The 23,395-nt window shown below is 40.1% G+C and overlaps 1 protein-coding gene across 2 annotated transcripts in view; it reads right to left on the reverse strand.

Annotated features, from left to right (window-relative positions):
• The window catches only part of KAT5 (lysine acetyltransferase 5), a 71,072-nt gene that overhangs the window by 38,904 nt on the left and 8,773 nt on the right, over positions 1-23,395 (reverse strand). Inside the window, exons 3-7 of one of the 2 annotated variants that reach the window (XM_073605248.1) lie at positions 22,895-22,963; positions 20,357-20,493; positions 18,273-18,329; positions 16,324-16,395; positions 16,112-16,192 (exon numbers count right to left, since the gene is read on the reverse strand). In XM_073605248.1, the coding sequence (XP_073461349.1) occupies positions 16,112-16,192; positions 16,324-16,395; positions 18,273-18,329; positions 20,357-20,493; positions 22,895-22,963 (416 nt within the window). The remainder of the gene's footprint in view (positions 1-16,111; positions 16,193-16,323; positions 16,396-18,272; positions 18,330-20,356; positions 20,494-22,894; positions 22,964-23,395) is intronic. The other variant, XM_073605249.1, reaches the window with a different exon arrangement.

Raw genomic sequence — 23,395 nt, forward strand, 5'->3', positions numbered from 1 at the left:
ATTATGATATGGGGCTGCATGTCAGGTAAAGGCACTGGGGAGATGGCTGTCATTAAATCTTCAATAAATGCACAGGTTTACATTGAAATTTTGGACACTTTTCTTATCCCATCTATTGAAAGGATGTTTGGGGATGATGAAATCATTTATCAAGATGATAATGCATCTTGCCACAGAGCAAAAACTGTGAAAAAATTCCTTGAAGAAAGACACATAAGGTCAATGTTATGGCCGGCAAACAGTCCGGATCTCAATCCAATTGAAAATCTGTGGTGGAAATTAAAGAAAATGGTCCACGACAAGGCTCCAACCTGCAAAGATGATTTGGCAACAGCAATCAGAGAAGGCTGGAGCCAGATTGATGAAGAGTACTGTTTATCACTCATTAAGACCCCTTTTACACTGGGGCGGTTTGCAGGCGGTATTGCGCTAAAAATACCGCCTGCAAACCGCCCCTAAACAGCCTCCGCTGTTTGTTCAGTGTGAAAGCCCGAGGGCTTTCACACTGAAGCGGTGCGCTGGCAGGACGGTGAAAAAAGTCCTGCAAACCGCTTCTTTGGAGCGGTGTATTCACCGCTCCTATACCGCTCCTGCCCATTGAAATCAATGGGACAGCGCGGCTATACCGTGGCAATACCGTGGCTATAGCCGCGCTGTACGAGGGATTTTAACCCTTTTTCGGCCGCCAGCGGGGGTTAAAACCACACCGCTAGCGGCCGAATACCGCTGCAAGAACGACGGTACAGCAGTGCTAAAAATAGCGCTGTTGTACCGCCGACGCCCCCACTGCCCCAGTGTGAAAGGGGCCTAAGTCAATGCCTCAGAGACTGCAATTAGTTATAAAAGCCAGAGGTGGTGCAACAAAGTACTAGTGATGTGTTGGAGTGTTATTTTGTTTGTTTGTTTTTCATGATTCCATAATTTTTTCCTCAGAATTGAGTGATTCCATAATTTATTCCCTGTGCTTGTTCTATAAATCTAACTGTTACTGGACACCACAATTATTTTTCTTGATTTCTTTTAGTGTTTCTTAAAGCCAGAAAGTTGCCATTTGAAATGCTTTTAGTTTTTGGCCATGTCTGTGATCTGTTTTTTCTCTACAACAATAAACAACCGAAGGAACATCCTCAGGGACTGGTGATTCCATAATTTTTCCCAGGGGTTGTATATCGGATAATTGTGGAGGAGGGAGGGATGGATTTTACAGATTCACTTTGATGGGTGGATATACAGATGGACTTTTCTGTTGATACATTAACATGTGATCACATTTTAATCTTATTTATTGCTTTTGTGTTTGAGATGACAATTTAATGCATACAATTTTTTATTTTGCATTTGAGAGAACACATATAGTTTATACACAGCACAACAAGCAGACCTTTTAGTTCATATAAGCAGTTGTATTTTTGTGTTTGATGAGTGCAGCTGTGTCACTTATTTATTGTTTCATTGGGCACCAGGCACTTAGCGCAGTTTTTTTTTTTTATTTCAAAGCTAATAAAGGGGCTGAAGGACCAGAGTTATTGGAGGAAAAACTACAAAACATTAAATGTATTTCCCTGAAGAACAGGCGCTTAAGAGGGGATATGATCGTAATATAAAAATCTTTAAATGAGGACTTTAGCATTTGTAGAAAACGATTTATTCATAGGTCTCCAAAGAAAACATGTGGTCACACAATGAAGTTGAACGCGTAGCGACTGAATCTTAAAATGCATAAGAGGTTCTTTACTAGTAGAGTGGTAAGGATGTGGAACTCCTTTCCACAATTGGTGGTGTCAGCGGGCAGCTTAGATAAAATTTAAAAACAAAAAAAAATTTTAGATGCGTTTCTTAGGAAAAGGATCTTGGTAGGGCAGTAAAAACACACACTCAATCTTTATCCAACCCTTACCATCTATTTAACTGAAAAACGGGAAGATTATGACGCATGATTATGTTTAGAGCAGTTTATACAGTTCCAAAACTAGTAGATACTCCCAAAAATATTTGTAAAACCAATGATATTTCTAGAAAGGAAAAACTTTACAAAATAAATAAATAATTTTTTTTTTTTTTTTTGCTTAAAGCGGAGGTACGCCCAAAAAAAAAAAATTAAAAGCCAGCAGCTACACATACTGCAGCTGCTGGCTTTTTATATTAGGACACTTACCTGTACTGGAGTCCAGTGATGTCGGCACCGCAGCTGATGTTTCCATCAGCTGTCGGGTGCTGCCGCCATTGCGGGTAAGGGAACCCGGCAGAGTAGCCTTACGGCTTAACGCGGGGAACCCTACTGCGCATGTGCGAGGCCCCACTCCTCTCTCCTACTGGCCCGGCGACAGTGGGAGGAGGAGGGTGCCCCGTGGTAACATCATGGGCCATGGTGCGGACTCCCGGAAGTGGGAGTCCGCACCTGAAAGGTGTCAATTGTGGCACCGGAGGGGGAGAAGAGACAAATGAGAGAAAGTTCCACTTTTGGGCGGAACTCCGCTTTAATTTCAATCTTTATGAGCTACTAGTACCTACAGAGCTTTCCTGCACTCTGAGAAGTGCACCCTTTCTGATAAAAATAGGGAGTAAAAATAATAATTCTGATAAAAATGTGGGAGGGGCTAGAGATTTTCCTGAAGTGTCATACCGACAATGGGAGTCTGGATCCGCCCCCCCTTCCTTCTCCTCTGTGACTGATACCTGCTGTCGCTCCCGAGAGTTCAAACGGCGTAGTTCCGCTCCCTCCTCCCTTCCCCCCTCCCTCCTGGCACTGGCAGACGATCCTGAGCACACATACATGCCTTCAGTATTAGCAGGAGCGATTTAGTGAAATGCTCTTTATACATATTTTACATTCCTGTTAAAAATATAATACACAATACAACACTGGCTGAAGATGGGGACTCCTGTTTCTCTTTCCCCTGCAGCACTGCAATGTATTGAACACATCTCACTTTCTTTATTCACAACGAGGTGGACATGTAAACAAGTGACTGATGTCTTCCTATCTGAATGGGATGTGTAGAGAGCATCCAGGGATCGCTGAACATAATAATGTGCTGTGCCGATCCCCCTCCCCCTCTTGACAACCTCCTGTGCTCAAAGCGGCTGGAGGAGAAGCCGACACAGGCATTGAATGTGAGTGATGGAAAGGGGGAAATCAAAGCCCAGGAAGTATCAGAGGAGGTGGTGGATAGAGGACACAGACAGCTGCTGACCGTGCAGCCCACAACACAAAAAGGAGAGCTGCTGGAGGTGAAGTGCACAACTTCTCACACTGCCTTCACTTTCTGGTTTAAGTGTGTTGACAGGTTGCTATGGAAAGGAAGACACGTGGAAAACATGCACGTTGTGACTTGCTGCTAAGGTGTGTGCCCATTTGCCAAGAGCAGCCACATGTCAAAAAGGAGGGGGGGGGGGGGCGGGGATTGCTGGAGTTGTATCCACCCACTCTAACTTTCAAACAGAAAGAGGAAAGTTACTGGCTGTTTCCTTTCAAGTGTCTGTAGTGCACAAACTAAAGGACTAAGAATAGAAAGAAAAGGCATGGAAGCATGCACCATTTAATTTGCCTTTCCCATACTTCTCCTTTAAAGTAGAACTATAGGCAAAACTTTTTTTTTTTTATTTTGGATAGAGTAAGGGAGGGTTATAAGCCCTTTCTTTTTCTGCCATCTGTGTCCTTTTGTGGAGATTTACCTTCCGTTCCTGTCTCATAGCCAAAACAGGAAGTGAGAGGGAATTCCTCAGGGCCCCCAGGTCACCAGAACTAGTGTCCCCATTGGAAGATTTATCTGGGGACAACCCAAGAGATTACTTTTCTGGGGATAACCCAACATTTGGCATTTTCTTTTACTTTCAACGATAATGGTAAACAGGACAAGTAAAGAGGGCACAGACAGCAATATAAACTAATAGGTGTTTTAATACCTCTCCACTCGAACTCCTTAGGGATGAGGGAGGGAGGAGCCTGGTAATGGCTCTGTGCACGGCGTGAGGATCCTGAGAACCCTCTCCCTGCAGCTGAGAGGAATGATCGGCCTGATGAGAAGGTGTAGGTAGCTTCCCTCCCCGCCCCCCCTGCTCATCACTCACTGAGCTGTCTTGTGGAGTAAGCCAGAGGAAGTTTGTACCTGCGTCTGACTGCAACAAGCTGTAGTGAGCGTCCCTTTTTGTCAAAAATTCAACAACAACTAAAAGATAAGTACCGTATTTTTTTTTTTTTTTTTTTGGGCTTTTTTTCTATTGCAATTGTCTTGAAGTGAAAAGGCAAAGGAAAAGTAATGGAGCAAGAGAAAGGGAAAGGGAAAGAACATATTGAAATAAAACGAAATAAAATGGAATAAAAAGCGAAAGTAAATGAAGGCGAAAGAGCTGAAAAAGTAGAATCAAGTGAGCTAAGAAAAACAATAAAAACAGGGGGGGGAACAGGGGAGAAGGAGAAGGTGAATGAGAGACAAGCCAACGGAAGAGTTGTCTCCCAGCCCCCACCTGTTTGCTGCTGCTGCTGCAGTAGCTCCCTTTCTTGTGATCCTTTTTTTTTTTTTTTTTTTTGGTCTTTTTTTTGTTTTTGTTTTTTGCAAATGGTATTAACTATAGGCTCGATAGTATAAACTATAGAATAAGAAGAAATTTCATAGTAACAAAATGTGGAACATATAAGCTCATACTGGAACTATACTGCTGAACATATAAATCATCTTGCTGAATACTTGAATTAGATTGCATTATACCGCTAAAACATTTGAATTATTTTTATGAGCACCTGGGCCCTCATGCACATGGGCTGTTGGGAGAACGTTGTGAAAACGCTAGTGTCTTTGCAGTGACTTTTTTTTTTTTTTTTTTTTTTTTTTTTTACTTTTTTCAGCGTTTTTGCAATAGCGTCTTTGAGCGTTTTTGGAGCGTTTTTTTTTTGTTTTTGTTTTTTCCTCCTCTTTTGGCTCTTCTATTGCAATTGTCTTGAAGTGAACAAGCAGGGGAAAAGGCGAAAGAGCTGAAAAAGTAGAATCAAGTGAGCTAAGAAAAACAATAAAAACAGGGGGGGGGAACAGGGGAGAAGAGAAGGAGAAGGTGAAAGAAAGACAAGCCAACGGAAGAGTTGTCTCCCAGCCCCCACCTGCCTGCTGCTGCTGCTGCTGCAGTATCTCCCTTTCTTGTGAATTTTTTTTTTTTTTTTTTTTTTTTTTTTTTTTTTTTTTGCAAAGGGTACTAATTATAGGCTTGATAGTACAAACTATAGAATAAGAAGAAATTCCATAGTAACAAAATGTGGAACAAATAAGCTTATACTGGAACTATACTGCTGAATATATAAATCATCTTGCTGAATACTTGAATTAGATTGCATTATATCGCTAAAACATTTGAATTATTTTGCTGAGCACCTGGGCCCCCATGCACACGGGCTGCTGGAAAAGCTTAAGAACGCTTAAGAACTTAGCTTAAGAACGCTTAAACAATTGAACAGCACTAAGGAATGCTTAATGTATTTAAGGTAGTAACATAACTTCTGGAAAACGGGGACCACTCATATCTCATTAATTTATTTCTATTATTGGATTGTGGGGAGGATGCCGGGTATGAGAACGGAATAAAAGAAATATTAGTAAAAATAAGTCAATTTAAAAAGGCTGGGAGATTTTTTCATCATTAAGAAATCCCAATCAAGGGGTATTCTGGAAGGCAGCTTTGAAGATCTTATAAATCCAGCCATAGAAACAAACATGAAGGGGAAAACAACAAGAAGTGCGGGAGCAATACCGAAATCACCTAGGACCAGCCTAGGCCCAAGTCCAGGCCCTATGAACAGGTATATACAGCAAGGAATCGGAGAAGGAGAGAAACAAGTGGGTTCAAAGGGCAGACAAATAGATACAAAAGAGAAGGACAACAAGGATAAAAAAGGCCAGTATAAAGTACAAACAGAAACCAGCCACCTCTCAGAACCCAGAATGGAGCCAGAAATGGGAGAGGAAGACAGAGGAAAGGAGGAAGGACAACAAGGGCCACAGTTGCCAACAAAACAGGATATGGAAAAAATGTTTGCGGCACTAGAGAATTCCCTAAAAGCAGAGATGTCAACACTCCATAAAGATATGGGATATATGTTAAACAGAGTGGAAGAAGTAGAGATCAAAGTAGACCTACATCAAAAAAACATAAAGGAACTAGAAGATGAAATAAAGAAATTAAAACGGGAACAACAGGAACAATCATATAAAATAGAAGAGCAAGAAAATAGAGATAAAAAGAAAAACTTGAGAATACGTGGGTTACCGGAAACAGAACAAGCAGAAAATCTAATAGAAAAAATGAACAATCTCTTCAACCAAATCTTGGGAAAGGAAACAACTAACACAATAGGAATAGAAAGTGTCTTTCGAGTAAAAAAACCTCAAAGGTTTGCAAGGGAAACACCTAGAGATGTAATCGTACGCTTTGAAAAATGGGAAGAAAAAAAACAGATCTGGATAAACCTAAAGAGGAAAACACAAATAGAGTTTGCGGGAGGTAAATTACAAATATTTCAAGACTTATCTCAAGAAACGTTGAAAAGACGACGGATACTAAAGCCATTATTAGAAATCCTCCGGGAGCAAGAAATTCAATACAACTGGGGTTTTCCAGCATGTCTAATAGCAAGGAAAAACGGAATAAGTGCGAGGCTAAGACATGTGGAGGAGATTCCGGACTTTTGCAACAAACTAGAAATCCCCTCCCCAGAACTGGAAAAATACGCAAATAGTCAGGAGCGAATAACGGCAAGAGATGACCTACAGTGGCAAGTAAATTCAAGGATCAGACATCAAGATGTGGACTCTCGAGGAAATTAATATCTGAGAAAATACCACACAACGGTGCAAGGGGCCTTAGAGTGGAAAGGGGGGGGGGGGGGCTGGGGTTGATGGGATGGGAAAAAAAGGAAAGTGAAAGGATTGGTAAAACACAACAAAAACGCAGGGAGAGGGAGACAGGGACTCACGGAGTGGACAGGGGGTCGCCCTATTAGTGCTTAGGCAGGGGGGTAATAGGGTGTCTTACAGAGCTCCGCCTCACAATAAATAGAGCAGAGGGGGCAGAGCGTGCCCCACAAAACAAAGTAAAATGCTCTCAGCTCTAGAGAATATGGGGGTAAAAAACCCATATCAGAAAAAAGGGAGGGGGAGGGTGGGAGGAGGGAGGGGAGGGGGAGGGAGGGTGGGGAGGGAGAGGTCTGAGTCACATGAGTGGTTACATAGGCACACCTATTCTGAGACAAGAGATGAGGAGACCCCGTGCGTCCGCTGGGTGTCCCCTCCATCCGGTCTCCTAGGGGGACCGCGTGGGGGGGAGGGCCGGAGGACGGGCGGGGAAGAAAAGGCACAAGAATGGAAAATGTAAACAGCATAAAAATAATCTCTTACAATGTCCGAGGACTAAATTCCCCAGGGAAGAGAAATATCATCCTCCGAGAACTAGAAAAAAGTAAAGCAGAAATAATTTTCCTACAGGAGACGCATATAACCCAAAACTCAAGTGCCAAAATTTATTCAAGAAACATACCAACATGGTATCAAGGAGACTCGCCAATAAGAAGGGCCAAAGGAGTAGCCATCGGTATAGGGAAAAATGTACGTTTTCTAATAGATCAAAGGAAAATAGACCCGGAGGGTCGATATCTTTTTATTACAGGAACTATACATGGGGTAAAATATACATTGGCCAATGTCTACTGTCCTAATAAGAACCCTAAAAAATATTTGATAGATATAATTAAAATACTAATGGAATTCAAGCAAGGGAAATTAATACTAGCTGGAGACTTCAACTTCAGCATGGATAATAAAATGGACAGTACCTCAAGAGTAAGGGACAAAGAGGTAAATCAACTAAAGAAATTAAAAAGAACATTATATGAACAACAACTAATAGACCCTTGGAGAATTCAGCACCCCAGCACAAAGGACTACACATTCTACTCAACAGTACACAAAATTTACTCCAGATTGGATTACATCATGGTCGAACATAGAAACTTGGAAGAAATAGAAGAAACAAAAATAGGCATAATAACCGCCTCAGATCACAGCCCAGTAATCTTGAGAATGAAAATAAAAGGAGAAGTCCTTGAAAGGGGTCCATGGAGAATCAACGAAACTTTATTAGAAGACAGTGAGACCGAAATAAGCATCATAGAAGAAATTAAAAGATATTTTGAAGAAAACGATACACCAGAAGTATCGAAAGCAACAATATGGGAGGCGCATAAATCTGTTATTAGGGGCAAGTTAATAGCTATAGGGGCAAGAAAAAAACAGGAAAGGAAAACAAACATGCAACAAATAATTAAAGAAATTTATGAATTGGAACGAAAACACAAAAATCAAGTAAACAACAAAATCTTCGGCCTACTATCTCAAAAGAGAGAGCAATTAAAAGACTGGATGGAACAAGAAGAAAGGAAGGACTACAACAGAGTAGTACAAGAAAAATATAAATGGGCTAATAAACCAGGAAAATACCTAGCAAATCTGGTAAAAAAAAAGAAGTCTTTGAATTACATTGAGAAGATCAAAAATGAAAAAGGAGAAGTGGTAAATAAAACCACAGATATAGCGATAACATTTCAAAAATACTTCAGCTCCCTTTATGCAATAAAAGGACAGGAAAGTTGGAAAGAAGCGAATACAAGAACAAAGAAGATACAAGAATATTTAAAAAAAGCAAACTTACCAAAACTAAAAATAGACCAACTAGAAGAATTGGAAAAAAATATTACGCATGAAGAGGTAAAACTGGCATTAAAGGAAACTCCCGTAGGAAAAAGCCCAGGACCAGACGGGTTTACGGTCAAATACTATAAAAAATTTGAAGAACAGCTGACTCCAAAACTATTAGAATATATGAATTCCTTAGGGGAAGATGAAGAAATAAGAAGTGAATCGTTATTAGCTCATATTACAATACTACCAAAAGAAGGGAAAGACAAAGTTAACTGCTCAAGCTACAGGCCAATAGCCCTATTGAACGCTGATACGAAGCTGTACTCCAAGATCCTGGCCACTAGGATAAAAAAACTAATCCCACTGTGGATCAACCCGGACCAAACTGGTTTTGTCCCGGGGAGAGAGGGGCGGGACAACAGCCTAAAATCATTATTGATGTTGCACAAGAAGGTGCAGAATGAGACCCCAGTTCTATTCCTGTCATTGGATGCAGAAAAAGCATTTGACAGGGTAGACTGGGGTTTCATGATGGATACATTGCGGCACTTGGGTATTGGGACAAAAATGATGAAGTGGATAACAAATTTGTATAATGGCCCGACAGCAGTCGTAAAAGTAAACGGTAGACTCTCTCCAAAATTTAAGATGCACAATGGAACACGGCAAGGCTGTCCACTGTCTCCACTATTATATGTATTGGCCTTAGAACCACTATTAGTAACACTCCGCAATAACAAAGAGGTAGAAGGAGCGAAACTAGGAGGAAAAGAGCATAAGATCGCTGCCTACGCGGACGACATCTTGATGTACGTATCCAACCCAAGAGTGTCACTCCCAAACATACTGAAAGAAATTAAAAAATACGGAGAACTGTCAAACTTCAAAATTAATCCAATAAAAACGGAAATATTAAACATAGGTCTAGAGGAAAAGGAAGTTCAGTTTTTACAAAAAGAATTCCCATTTACTTGGGTAAAAGAACTCAATTACCTTGGAATTAAAATAACTCCTAGAGTCGAAAAAATTTATCAGGCAAACTTTATTCCACTGATCAATGAGGTCAAAGAAGAAATGAAAAAGTTAAGAATACAGCCACTTTCATGGATTGGAAGAATAAATATGTTTAAGATGACGATATTACCTAAAATAAATTACAGATTACAGATGTTACCAGTAAAAATCCCGCAGAGCTTTTTTAAAATAATTAAAACAATCCTGCTAAAATACATATGGCTTAATAAAAAAACAAGAATTAAATACACGCTGATCACAAGGAAAAAGGAGCATGGGGGTCTTGCCGTCCCAGATATAAGTAGGTACTATAAAGCCATAGTTTTAACACGAATGTTAGAGTGGACAAATGAGAAAAATGAAAAAAAATGGGTGGAAATGGAAAACACAATAAGTGGAGCCACACTACATAAGAATATTTGGATTCCACGGAAATATAGAATATTGGACACCGACACGCACGAAATAACAAAAAATGTATTTAAAATTTGGGACACCATTCACTTAAAGAATGAATGGAAATATAATTCACCACTATTAGCACTCACAGGATCAAATCTCTTCACCCCTGGGAGGGAAATATTTGAAATTCAAGGAATAGGTAACCCACGACTGAAAGATATCACTAGAAATGGCAAAATAAGAACACGAGTAGAAATAGAGGAAAGGAATGGATGGAAGATGAATGAATGGAATTATATTCAAATAAGGCACCTAGTAAGCACAATACCACACCCACTGAGAGATGAAACAAAATTAACTGCACTGGAAAAGCTATGTAGCAATGAAACACCATTAAAAAACGGAACATCAAAAATTTATAGTATACTGACAGATTTGGAAGCACAAGAAAGACCAGAATATATAAATCAATGGGAAAAAGAAATGAATTTAAAAATAGATAACCAAAAAGTGGAAAAAATGATAGAAATGGGATATAATAAGGCCTGGGACATGAAGACCATAGAAATGAATTATAAACTAGTATCAAGATGGTATATGACCCCAGTAAGAATACACAGATTCCATCAAGATAGAACCTCCTTGTGTTGGAGAAAATGTGGCCAAATAGCAACGATCATACACATATGGTGGGAATGCCCAATAATAATGGAGTACTGGAAGGAAGTGTTAAACAACATAAAGGAAATAACTGGAGAAGAAATAGAACAAAATATTTGGACATGCCTCTTCCATATCTACAATAAACCTAAGAAACAATATAGAAAATCAATAATACCTAACCTCCTGAATGCGGCCAAGGCCTTAATTCCCAAGAATTGGCTAAAAAGTGGAAAACCAGACATTAGAAACTGGCTAAAGGAAATAGATTATCACTACAAAATGGAAGGAGGAGAGAAAGGGGATAATAGTAGATGGGAAAGTTGGAAAAACTACAAAGTCTCGGATATTTATTTAGATAGGATAAAAGAAAGAACAGGTGCAGAGCCAAGTGGATAAATAAATAACATAAAGGAACGGACCAGACACAGGGGAGGGGGAGGGGGGGTGGGGGGAAATAAGAGGAACTGAGAGAGAATAAGATAATAATAGGGTTTATAATTATAGAAGGCGGTTTGTCGCCGGTTTTTAAAAATATTTAAGAATATCCTAGAAGGGAAAAATAATAAAGATGTGACGGAAACAATCCACAATGATGTGAAAAAGGAGAAGAGATAAAGTTTGACACATAAAGTTGAAATAATGTCTCTCGGAAAATTTTCGCTGAAGTGGAAAAAAAAAAAAAAAAAAAAAAAAAAAAAAAATACCTCTCCACTCTATCCAAAACAATAAAAAAAAGTTTTGCCTTTAGTTATATTTCAAGGAACACACTTATACAAGGTACATTAAGTCGTTTTTGTGTTAATTAAAGGTCAGCAGCTACAAAAACTGTAGCTGCTGACTTTTAATAAATACACACTCCCCTGTTCCAGGATCCAGCGATGTGCTAAACCGAGCCATCCCTTCCCACAGGCTTCTCTCCCCGGCATTTCAACTGTGGGCACCCAGCAGCTTCACAGCCAGGGGCCCACTGCGCATGCGCGAGTCGTGCTATGCACTGTGAATGGTCCTGCAGTCTTCTGGGACCTGTGAAATGTCCCAGAAGGCTGAAGGGAGGGAGGGGGAGAGGAGAACTTCCAGTCAGATAGCCTAGGTGATCCCAGCGGAAGCGAGTACCTGTCAGAACCAGGACTTCCCCTTTTGGGGGGAGCTCTGCTTTAAATCTTGCAGGACCACATTCATTTCAATAATTTTCCCAGTATAGACAGGAAAATTCCTACAGGTTTTTTAATTCCTTTTTATAGAACACTAAATACTGTGTAGAAGATTATTCTGAGTCTATGGGAAAAGAATTAGTTGAGACTGCTAAGACAAAGTCATTGTTCCATATAATTTATACCAGAGCTCAAAATTTCAAGTCCTGAGCCACTAGCCAGACCTTAAGTGTTACTCGCCACCATTTTCCCCACCCAACTCTGATCCTGCCCGCCCCTAAACACTGCCTCATCAGTGCGGTCTATTAGTGCCCATCAGCGCAGCATATCAGTCCAGCCCATCATTGCAGCCTATCAGTGCTGCTTATCATTGCCCATCAGTGCAGCCTATCAGTGCCTTGAAAAAGTATTCATAAAGCCCTTGGCATTTCACTAAACCCCATCACTCCTATCCCAACTCCAACAGGTCCTCCAGTTCTCCTGGTCACCTCATTATATCCTCTACCTTGGCATCAACTTAACCACAGACCCTGCGGCATTATGCTCATCCAATTACCCTACGATGCTAACACATCTAACCAACCTCATGTCCTCTTGGTCTGCGTTACCCCTGGCATGGCTAGGCCGCATCACCATCGTTAAAATGACCATATTGCCGAAAATACTATATCTATTTCGGGTCTTACCGATCACCGCCCCATGACATTTCCTTTGAATCCTACAATGAATGACGTACTCTCCACTATATCTAAAGGCAACACTAGACCTCGCATCGCCAGAAACATCCTCTTCCTCCCTAAATCTAGGGGGGCCTAGGAATCCCTAACTTTACTAAATACTTTCAAGCCGCGCAAGTAGCCCAGTTACCTAAATACCACGCCACACAAGAAACACCATTATGGGTCGCACTCGAGTCTGTAGATTGTGACCCATTATCAGTAGCCAACATACTATGGCTTCGCCAATGCGACCACAGAACCCCATAAACCAACATAGTTACACTATCTGGGATAGGCTCAAAAACAAATTTGGCCTCCAATCCCCCCATAACCCACTTCTGTCATACCTCCACAACCTGGCTTTTTACCCCGGTTGGATTTCTCCCACATCATTCAATAGGTGGTCTTCATCCAATCTTATCCGAGCATCTAAGTTTACCACACCCGACACATTTAAGCCATTTCCCATTCCTATGCGAAACTCATGGTTTCCCATACACTGAACTTTTCTGCTATCTCCAAATTAAACATTTCTTTACCCCCTGCCTCCATAGAGACACGTCTTTGCCAGCCATGTCAATATTTGAGCGCACTTGTAACAAAAGATCCACACGCTCGCAGTCTAATTTCTGACCTCTATGCTCAGCTACTAGACCCCCCACTTCACTACAATATGCAGTTAAATGGGAGAGGGACCTGGGACTTTAACTAGATGCCAAAGACTGGTCAGATATATGGAAAGCAACCAAAATCAGCCTCTCAAAATATTGTAGCATTGGAAACGAACTACAAAGTCCTCATGCGCTGGTACCTTGTCTCTGCTCGGATTTCCAAATGCCTGGCCTCATACTCCCCTCTCTGCTTTCGTGACTGCACAGAAGCAGACACCCACCACCACATTAGGTGGACCTGTCCATTGGTTAAAACCTTTTGGATTGAAATTTTCTATATCCTTTCCACACTTTTTAACAGCTTATTGGACCCAAATCCAGTTAAAGCCTTACTCAAAAAACCTTTGGATGTGACTCTCCTCTAATTTAAACTCCTCCTGCAGGTTACCACTAAACAAACAATCGCCAAGGCATGGAAAACTCCTCATCTAAACATTGTAGAGACCAAAAACAGAGTCACCAGAGCCATAATCCATGCCAAAATAGAAGCAGTCCTCCAGGACAAAACTCTGAAACATGAACTTTTATGGTGCCCGTGGATTGATCACTTCATCCCCTCAGATTTTGATGAAATGCTATTGTCCCCTTGAACCTTATGAAAATTTGATATCAGCGTCACTCTGATATAAATCTTTAACCACTTGCCGACTGCTGCACGACGATGTACGTCAGCAGAATGGCACGGCTGCGCAAATGGGTGTATCTGCACGTCCTTCCATCATCGCAGGCTAGCGGGCACGCGCTGCGGGTCCCGCGGACTCGATGTCCGCCGGTGGCCCACGATCATGACACGGAGAGGCAGAACGGGGAGATAAGGCAATTCCCTGTTCTGCCTAATGACATGACAGGGATCCACTGCTTGCAGTGATCTCTGTCATGTTCTAGTGAGTCCATCCCCCCTACAGTTAGAACACACTGAGGGAACACACTTAACCCCTTGATCACCCCCTAGTGTTTAGCCCCTTCCCTGCCAGTGACATTTACACAGTAATCAGTGGCTATTTTTAGTTCTGATCGCTGTATAAATGTCAGTGGTCCCAAAATAGTGTCAAAAGTGTCCGATCTGTCCGCCGCATTGTCGCAGTCACAATAAAAATCGCAGATCACCGACATTACTAATAAAAAAAAAAAAAATTAATAATAAAGATGCCATAAATCTATCCCCTATGTAGACGCTATAACGTTTGCGCAAACCAATCAATACACGCTTATTGTGATTTTTTTTTTTTTACCAAAAATATGTAGAAGAATTAAATATCAGCCTAAACTGAGGAAGAAATTCATTTTTTATATATTTTTTTGGGATATTTATTATAGCAAAAAGTAAAAAAAAGTTTCTTTTGTTTTTTTCAAAATTGTCTTTTTTTGTTTATAGCGCAAAAAATAAAAACCGCAGGGGTGATCAAATACCACCAAAAGAAAGCTCTATTTGTGGGGGGGAAAAAAAAAGGACGTCAACAACCACTGACCTAAAAGACCAAGGCAAACTACAGATAGAACCATTTGCTTGTGATCGCTCAATTCCGATATCGGAGATCGGGTGCATTGGAGATCCACAGCCTGCCTAGGACACCACCCCTCCATTGGTGGTCGGGACCCGGAAGACACTAACTGGTTGGATATCCTGGATGACCATCCCCTTTTTGCCTTACTGACGCACTGCTATATGGTAGATGCGTCCTACTGATCCGGTAAAAGTACCCACCTTTTTTCTTGAAGATTGGAGTGTCATTGCAACTTGTGGTCGCCTCCTTACAAGTGTCCACAGCCCCTCCAAGACACTGTCACTCCCCTGCTTGGGAGAGGATCTTCCGGTTTAATTATTTATAGACTTTTGGGATTGTCATTCTTTCCTGAGACACTAACTTGCACATTCCTGCTATGTCATTGTTTTTTGTGCCTTTATCACTTGACTTTTGCCATATAGAGTCACATATTTGTTTATTTTCACATATAGACTAGCGCTGCACTTTTCTACTTTGATACTCTAATAGACAGCACACTAGTCCAGTGCCGATCCAGGAGGCAGGACTTCATTTGACAGTGGCAGGCTATTCATATAGAAGCAGTGTCTCGGCGTTAGATCCCCACTCTGTGTGCTCCGTCCGCCAGATCATCCTGACAGTTTCCGGGCTGATTGCTTCTGGCAGAAGTGGTGCGGCCTTTTTTACAGGACATCAGAGAGGTCCGGGGGGCAGTAAGCCCCCCTCCGGGCTGCTCTGATGGCCGCACAAACTTCTGCCAGAAGCGATCAGCCAGGAAATGGTCAGCTCGGTCCACCAACGCTCCACACTCGCCCTCCACTAATTTCCACTCACTAAATGCGAGCAGGTGAGTGGAAATTTTGAGGGCTGACTTATACCATATCCGATCATTTCAATATCAGCCAGTTTTAACAGTACAGCCTATTTTCTGTGCACTCTTCCAGAAAATAGGCAATTTGTGTATGTGTGTGAATGTCATGTGTACCATGAAAAATAAGCTATGTTTGTGGTCAGAAATGGGCTGGATAAACCGGATGATTTTCTGTATAAAAAAATATCTATCATAAAATTAGTATATTATAATCTGGAAGCTATTTATTAAAAAGACAACTTCTTGCTTTTTTTCCCCAAAATATGTACTAGCAAATACAACCTTAAAAATAATCACATGCACACAACATCCCCAAGTGAACAAAAGAGAAAACGGAATACTTAAATTGACCTTTACAGCAAGAAAAATAAAAACTGACAAGCGAATTACACGCAAATATTTACAATGGTAGTGAAACCAACATAATCAAAACTGCTTGTCATTGTATGTTTTACCTGTGGAAAGACTGAGGCCTGAGTGGTTTCTACCACTGGTGGAACTGGAGTGGCTGGTGATACAATTTCTACTTTCCGTTTCTGATGGAAGAGCAAAGTAACTTGTAAGTCATTAAAAAGGAAATAAAATACAATAAGGAAAGTTGATCTTACGGAGAATACTGAAATCAGGGAAACAGACATGAATGGAAGTATGGGAGATGATATCTTACTGGAACAGGGAGAGATTTTCCTCCTCCCGCAGGGGCTGCAACTGGAGGTAGAATGAGTTCAGGAATCTTCCTCTGTGGAAAAGGAATGACACAGGCTTATCACCTCTCCCCAATACAGTGGGAGGGTCACACTTACGGATTTTACTTTATCATTGCTGTGTGAAGAGACAATAAAAATCTCTTCTCAATGTATGTCACTGTGTCAGGGACAGAGGTTCAGAAATAATCTGCCTGTGTCATTATTTTTTAAGACTGACACTTATGTACACAGTCACCACCTGCCTAGGATAGGGGTGGCAAAGCAGCCCTTTAAACCAGACACAGATGAAAAACTTAAGCTGGAATGCCAAGTATTAGATGATTTTCTAAAGCTGAAAACTAAAGTTCCCTACACAGATCAGATTTAAGACTTTTACTAATAAATTATATAAAATTATATAGACAAGTTAAAAATCCAGCATCAGGTCAAGTGAACAATACACAAGTTAAACTGTTGGGACCTGAGGGTCCGATTCTGAAACACAAAATGAGTTGCATATAACAGGCAGCAATATATAGTAAATAATGATTAATGATCAGACACTTTGGCTTTGTTTTTTTGGAAACACTTTTACAGTGAAGCTATTGTCTTTTTTTTAACAATATAGGCAGAGATTACTTGTGAAAAACCAAACATTTAAAAAAAAAATGTACTTGTGCTTTGCACTAAAAGTATTTTTATGCTCAATTCAAATTGTGGCAGTTTGTGACAAGCTTAACTTCCTCAAAGTGTCACTAAACCCACAGCATAAAAAACTATCAATAAATGCTGCATTACATGCTGTTCTTGAATTCACTATATCTGGTCTCCCACAGTACACAGAACATGGAAATGCAGTCGTTTTAGTAAATATAAACTAATAATTATCCTTTTTCATCAGCTGTATATAGCAGTTAGAGCAATCTTGTGACTTTTATCAGTGTGTGCTGATAGCTTGCTGGAGGAATTTTCATTTCTCCCACAATTATCCTATCAGACTTCAAGAACCCTGATCCTCTGTCTGGACAGTGCTGACTGGCCCTGTGCTGATCACATGCACCCTCCCAAAAAAAAAAAAAAAAAAAACAACAAAACAAAAACTCTAGCAATACACACCAAACTGAGCAGCCTGACTCTATAGACTCTGTGAATATCAGGTTATTTTTTGGAGTCTCTGGAAAAAGGAGATGATCAGAGGAGACAGAATTGAACAGCCTTTTTACGCAATGCAGAGGATTAACCCATTAGGTTCCCCACTAAGGGCTATAACAAGCATACTTTAGGCTCCATGCACACTGGACGTTAAAATAAAATACCAGTAGCTTTGCAGCAAGTCTTTCAATGTTTTTGCAATAGCGTTTATTAGCGGTTTTTATCGTTGTGGTTTTTTTTTTTTTTTTTTTTCCAATGGCTCAAATATGTTAAAAAAACGCTGGTAAGCCACCTTTTTGAGCGTTTATCGAGGTTTATCAGCATTTGGCGTTTTTTGTGGTCAGAAAAACGACTCCTGAAGGTGATTTTATGGCGTTCAGAAAACAGCCAGTAAACTCCACTGCTGATAAACATCCAAAAACGTCCGTGTGCATGGACACATAGGATAACATAGAGGGGAGTTTAAGGGGCTGTTAAAAAAAAAAACGCACAAACTCCCAAAAACGTCAGTTTATGAGCTTCAGTGTGCATGGAGCCTTACTGCATATACAGACTGATTTTACTGTTGTGGGTTTAGTAACACTTTAATCATTCACCTGGGGTGGCATCTTTATTGTTAACATAGTATTCCCTATTTCAATAAGGACAGAAAGAGAAAGAGAGAGATCACAAATATGAAAAAAAGAAAACATAACACATTTTTGGTACAATCTGTATTATTTATGAATTTAGAAATTGGGAAATAAATGTATTTTTAAAGTTTAGAAATATCCATTACCTCAATATGCACGTCTGCAGGCTGTAACTGATGCTGTTGAGGTGTCAAAAAAGAACACTGAAAAAACAATACAGTGGCGTTATGTCGTTTATGGGAATCACTGCCTCTTGAAATCCACTATAGCCTGTGACCTTATGATTTTATGGGAGGCGGATCATCCCTCAATCAAGAAGTGACATCCCACCCATTGCGTTCTTTTTTAGTTACTAGGCTTTCATTCAGAATCTGTACACACAGCCAAATGTATCATGCCAATATCATTTAACCTGAACAGCTCAACTGAAACAGGAAATGTTCTCTCCAGTAATTGAGACCAAACTGAGCATGTGCAGAAGGACTACCTTACCTTGTCCAGAATGACCGTGCAGGAAGGGGAGGATCTGTGCATACAGGATCAAACAGCCTTTTTACACAATGCTGAGGATTAATCACTTAAGTTCCACAGTGAGTAGTGAGTATAACAAGCATGCTATTCTGCATATACAGACAGATTTTACTGTTGCGGGAGATTCGTTTTCTGTATTCTGCAAAAAACTGGTTGATCCTGCTGCTCTCTATCGCCACATTCTGTTCAAGTCTCTAATTCAGCTAGGGATTTTGCAGCTGTGGTTGCATCTCTGCTCAGATTTCAGTGAGTTTCTATGCTGAGCATTTCCTCCCTATCATATCTGAGCAGCCCATTTGACTAGAGAGTCACATATGTGAGCATATACACAGTGGTAAATGACAGCCAACTCCCTCCCTCCTCCTCCATGCCCACTAACCAGCTAAACGCAATTGGGGTGGGATATAACATCCTGATTGATGGAGGCTTCACCTCACTCTTATTCTAAGAAACAGGCTGGAGGGGTGGGACACCCACACCATACTATTTCCACAAAATAAAATAATGATTTCAAATATAAATTTGTATGCCAATTTAAAACAGTTTATGGATATCAATTATTTTTACTCTGTATTCCAAAGGCTGTATTTTTTTGTTTTGTTTTTTTTTTTTTTTAACATGTGACAAGCAGCAGAGGACTAGATGCTCATCCTGCTTATTTTCCTGCAGACAGGCTGGGAAAGATCTGGGTCACGTGACAGCTGTATATCAATTAGGAGAAAGGTACTTAAAAAATATATATATTTTTTAATTAAAATTATTACAGTGCCATCATCCACATACAGAAGGGACAATGTAAATTGTTAGTGTGTGTTTAGTATCACTTTCATTAACAACCCAATGAAAAAGAATGCATGTATGTGGTCCTAAAAAAATCTCTATTACACAAAATGAGAAAATTTGTGAGGCACCAAGCACAGCAAAGTTTTTGGAGAAAATTTCTGAATGCATCACGTAATCATTACGCAGCCTGGAAAACAATGTGGATGTGGTGAAAGTTTCCTGTAGCTATAAAATCATATTTTTAAAAAAATCTACTAAAATCCTGTTTAAGTCTACAGCCATAACAATGGCATTAAGCACTCCAAGCCTAGAGAAGGCTTAATCAAACTTTATTTTCAGAATGTTTGTGAATATGATACTCCGTCTAGCATTAACATGCTAACATTAACACCCAGTTGTGTAAAGGCCTTGTCAAGAAAAGAGTTGATAATTCTAGTTCGGAAATTAATTTTACCAAAAACTGATCATTTCTTGAAGCATGCTGGCTTTAATTCTCAGGCATGCCTGCCATCATATCGCTCTACAAAAATTATCACTTTTGTTATCAAGCCCTCCAAATAGATGCTCTCTTTCATTTAGACCAGCCACATTTAAAAGATTCCTGATGCAAATGAGTGACACCTTTGTTATGGACTGAATTAATGAGAGCCAGCCTGGTGGTGACCACTTACAAATCAAATGCAAAATTTTGGAACAGGTTGGCTTAATAATGTTTTTTTTTTTTTTTTTTTTACAAATGGCTATGATTAGTGCAAGGCAAGTATTGAACCCTTGATCTGATCCTGTACAATTAACTGCATGTTTTTTTTCAGGTGTGTCCAGTTTTTAATGACTGCTTTTTTAATCCAAGCTACAGTGCACATTTGGCACACACACAGAGGTGAAAATCTGCTTATCATCATGTCAGATTACTCACCACTTCTCTTTCTGGCGAGCTGGGCCTTGACCCAGAAAGCCCATTCTTGGTTGGAGTCTTTGCCTCTTTTTTTGGAAACTGGATTTTTTTCAAGTCTAAACGGTCGTAAGTAACCCACTCATCTAGCCGCTTATTAACTGTAATAATAAACAAATAATCAAATTTTTTCTTTACACAGCTCTATGAAAATACATTATGCTACAACATATATTGTATTGGTTTGTTTGAAGTAACTCCACTTTCATGGGAAAAAAATAATAATATAACACATACAATTGCTATCAAGCCATACTGTAATTTAGTATTATTATTAATAAAAAAATACCTTTATTTTCAATCTGCAGCCACTTTAATTTTTTGTAAAATTCAATCCAATATGGCAATCTGTTCTGTGAATTGTTATACAGAAAAAAACGTTGGGTTTTTGGTGAGACACTCCCTAAGGGTTAATGACCTCATAAGAGATGCAGAAACTGCAATGCAATGTTCAGAACACTGAAAGTGCATCAGGTGATTATACTCAGTTACTCCTTTTCTGAATTACACTGCACATGGCATAGTCTGAGGCTGGATTCACACCTATGCATTTTTAGTGCTTTTTGCATTTTGCAGATTAGCACTACAGAACGTGTTCCATAGGAAACCATGTTAAATGGACTGTAGTGCAAATCTGCAAAATGCAAAAAGCACTAAAAATGCCTAGGTGTGAATCCAGCCTAACAAAAAGCTATTCCATCTGGTCAGAAACAGGTAGGAATCTGCAACAAAAAATGTTAAAAATGCTTGCAAAAGTACACTGAGCACCCAGAATGGATTACTTTTTTTTCTCAGCAAAAATGGAGTCACTCTTTAATATAACACAATAATATTTAAAAATACATGTGTACCAAGTGTTTATGGGAGCATGTCTGGTGTTTGCATGTTCCATACACTGTGCACTCTCTGTAAGCAAAATATTACTTTCAGCCACTATCATAGTAAAGAAACTGGAAGATAAACACATACAGGGAAATTAAGTCAGATTCCTGCGCCAATATGGCAGGTTTTCATGAAGAAAACTGATGCAGAATCCCACTAGGTGCGATCTTGTTGTAAGGGATGTGAGCTTTTGGGAGACTGTTCACACTCCTCTCTAGTGATTACACTACACGAGCAGAGCCTGCAGAGCTAACAACCCTGCACCCCCCCCCCCCTGCTCTGAGCCGAGCCGGGAGTGGGGTTGGCAGAGAGATCAGAGCGTGCAGCTCCTGCTATCATGGTCATGTGCTGTGTCTGTCAGACGCAGCAGAACAAAGAATTGAGCTCCCAATTAACAGAGGATTTTGTGACCCTTTTGTTAATTAGGAGCAGCCTTTGCTTCATTTTTATGTTTAGAAGAGAGACGCAAACATGGTGCTTGCATCACTCTGCTGATTCCTCCCATTGGGTAGCTGTTGTCAATTACTAAGATTTTATAGTGATCACCTGAGAAAGCAGTGCTGCTAAAATACTGCTGTCATAAAAATCTGTCTCCCTCTGCCTTGTTCATACCATAAAACATACTGCCACACATTTTGACATTTGTTATGTTCAGGTACTGGAGCCTCCAATTTAACAGATGGGACCATGCAGAGAAAATTTGCAAACTGCTGACGCAGCCCAGAAATGCATTACAAGATGCAAACAGTCCATGAAAACATGCCTGGTATGAACGATCCCTTAAAGCGGAGTTCTGCCGAGAAAAAAAAAAAAAAATGTAAAAAGTCAGCAGCTACTGACTTTTATAAATATGGCCACTTACCTGTCCAGGGTGCCCGCGCTGTCCTCACCCGAAGCCAACCTGTCCCTTGGCTCCCGGGTAGTGGCGTCGGCATCTTCAGTAAGGGAATCAGGAAATGAAGCCTTGCGGCTTTACGGCCTGGTTCCCTAGTGCGCATGAGCGAGTCGCACTGCACGTCCTGACTGGTTCCTGCTGTCTTCTGGGACCAGTGTGTCTCCCAGAAGACAGCGGGGGGGGGGGGGGGGGGGGACAGAGGAGGGGCCGGACATGGCGTAGATCGATGCAGATTCTGCGGCAATTTATCACCAGAAGTGGAGGGAAATACCTGCATTAGACAGGTATCTGCCCCCCCCCCCCCGAAAGGTGCCAAATGTGACACCAGAGGTGGGAGGAACCAGATAAGGGGAAGTTCCATTTTTGGGTGGAACACAGACCACTACACTGTTTCCCAGCAACTTCAGTAGTAGAAAGAGTTGCATGTAGTATATTTGTCTGTTCAACTTTAAAATTTAAAACATTTTTAACTATACTAATTCTTATGTGAAGAGAGATTTTGTTTCATACAGCCAACATTTCCCAACTGAAGAACACACTCATCAGCTTCCAATAACACAAAATCCCACAAATCTACAACCGATATTAGTACACAGAGAAACAGCATCTGCAGGAAACTGTAAATCATAACATGCAATTTAAGTTTTTGAAGGCATCTAAAAACATACAATACAAATTCTACTAAATAACCAAAATAATATTTTATGAATAGATAGTTTACTTACAGTCAATGTAGTGAACGTAGAACAGTTTCTTTGCAGATAAGTCTTTAACACTCAGGATTTCTGCCAGTGCTAAAAATAATACAGAAAATAGCATCTAACTAAAGGGCATATTGTCATTTATCTATAGAATCTTAGTGAGATCATTTTCTAAAATATTTAGATATAACCCACTTTATCCAAAACAAAAAAAAAAAAATGGATTTCAGTCATTTTGTGCTAAAATACCACAGGATATTATAATACCCTCATAACTGACAATTAGATTTTGATTTGTACATTATACAGTGCCTTGCAAAAGTATTCACCCCCTTGGCTTTTTACCCATTTTGTTACATTACAGCCTTTAATTCAATGTTTTTTAATCTGAATTATATGTGATGGATCAGAACACAACAGTCTAAAGTAAAAATTAGTAAATATATACATAAAACTATTTTTCAGAAATAAAAAAAAAATGATAAATTGGCATGTATGTATTTACCCCCTTTGTTATGAAGCTCA

Source organism: Aquarana catesbeiana, linkage group LG11 (genome assembly GCF_042186555.1).
Source record: "Aquarana catesbeiana isolate 2022-GZ linkage group LG11, ASM4218655v1, whole genome shotgun sequence".
In the NCBI taxonomy this organism is placed as follows: domain Eukaryota; kingdom Metazoa; phylum Chordata; class Amphibia; order Anura; family Ranidae; genus Aquarana; species Aquarana catesbeiana.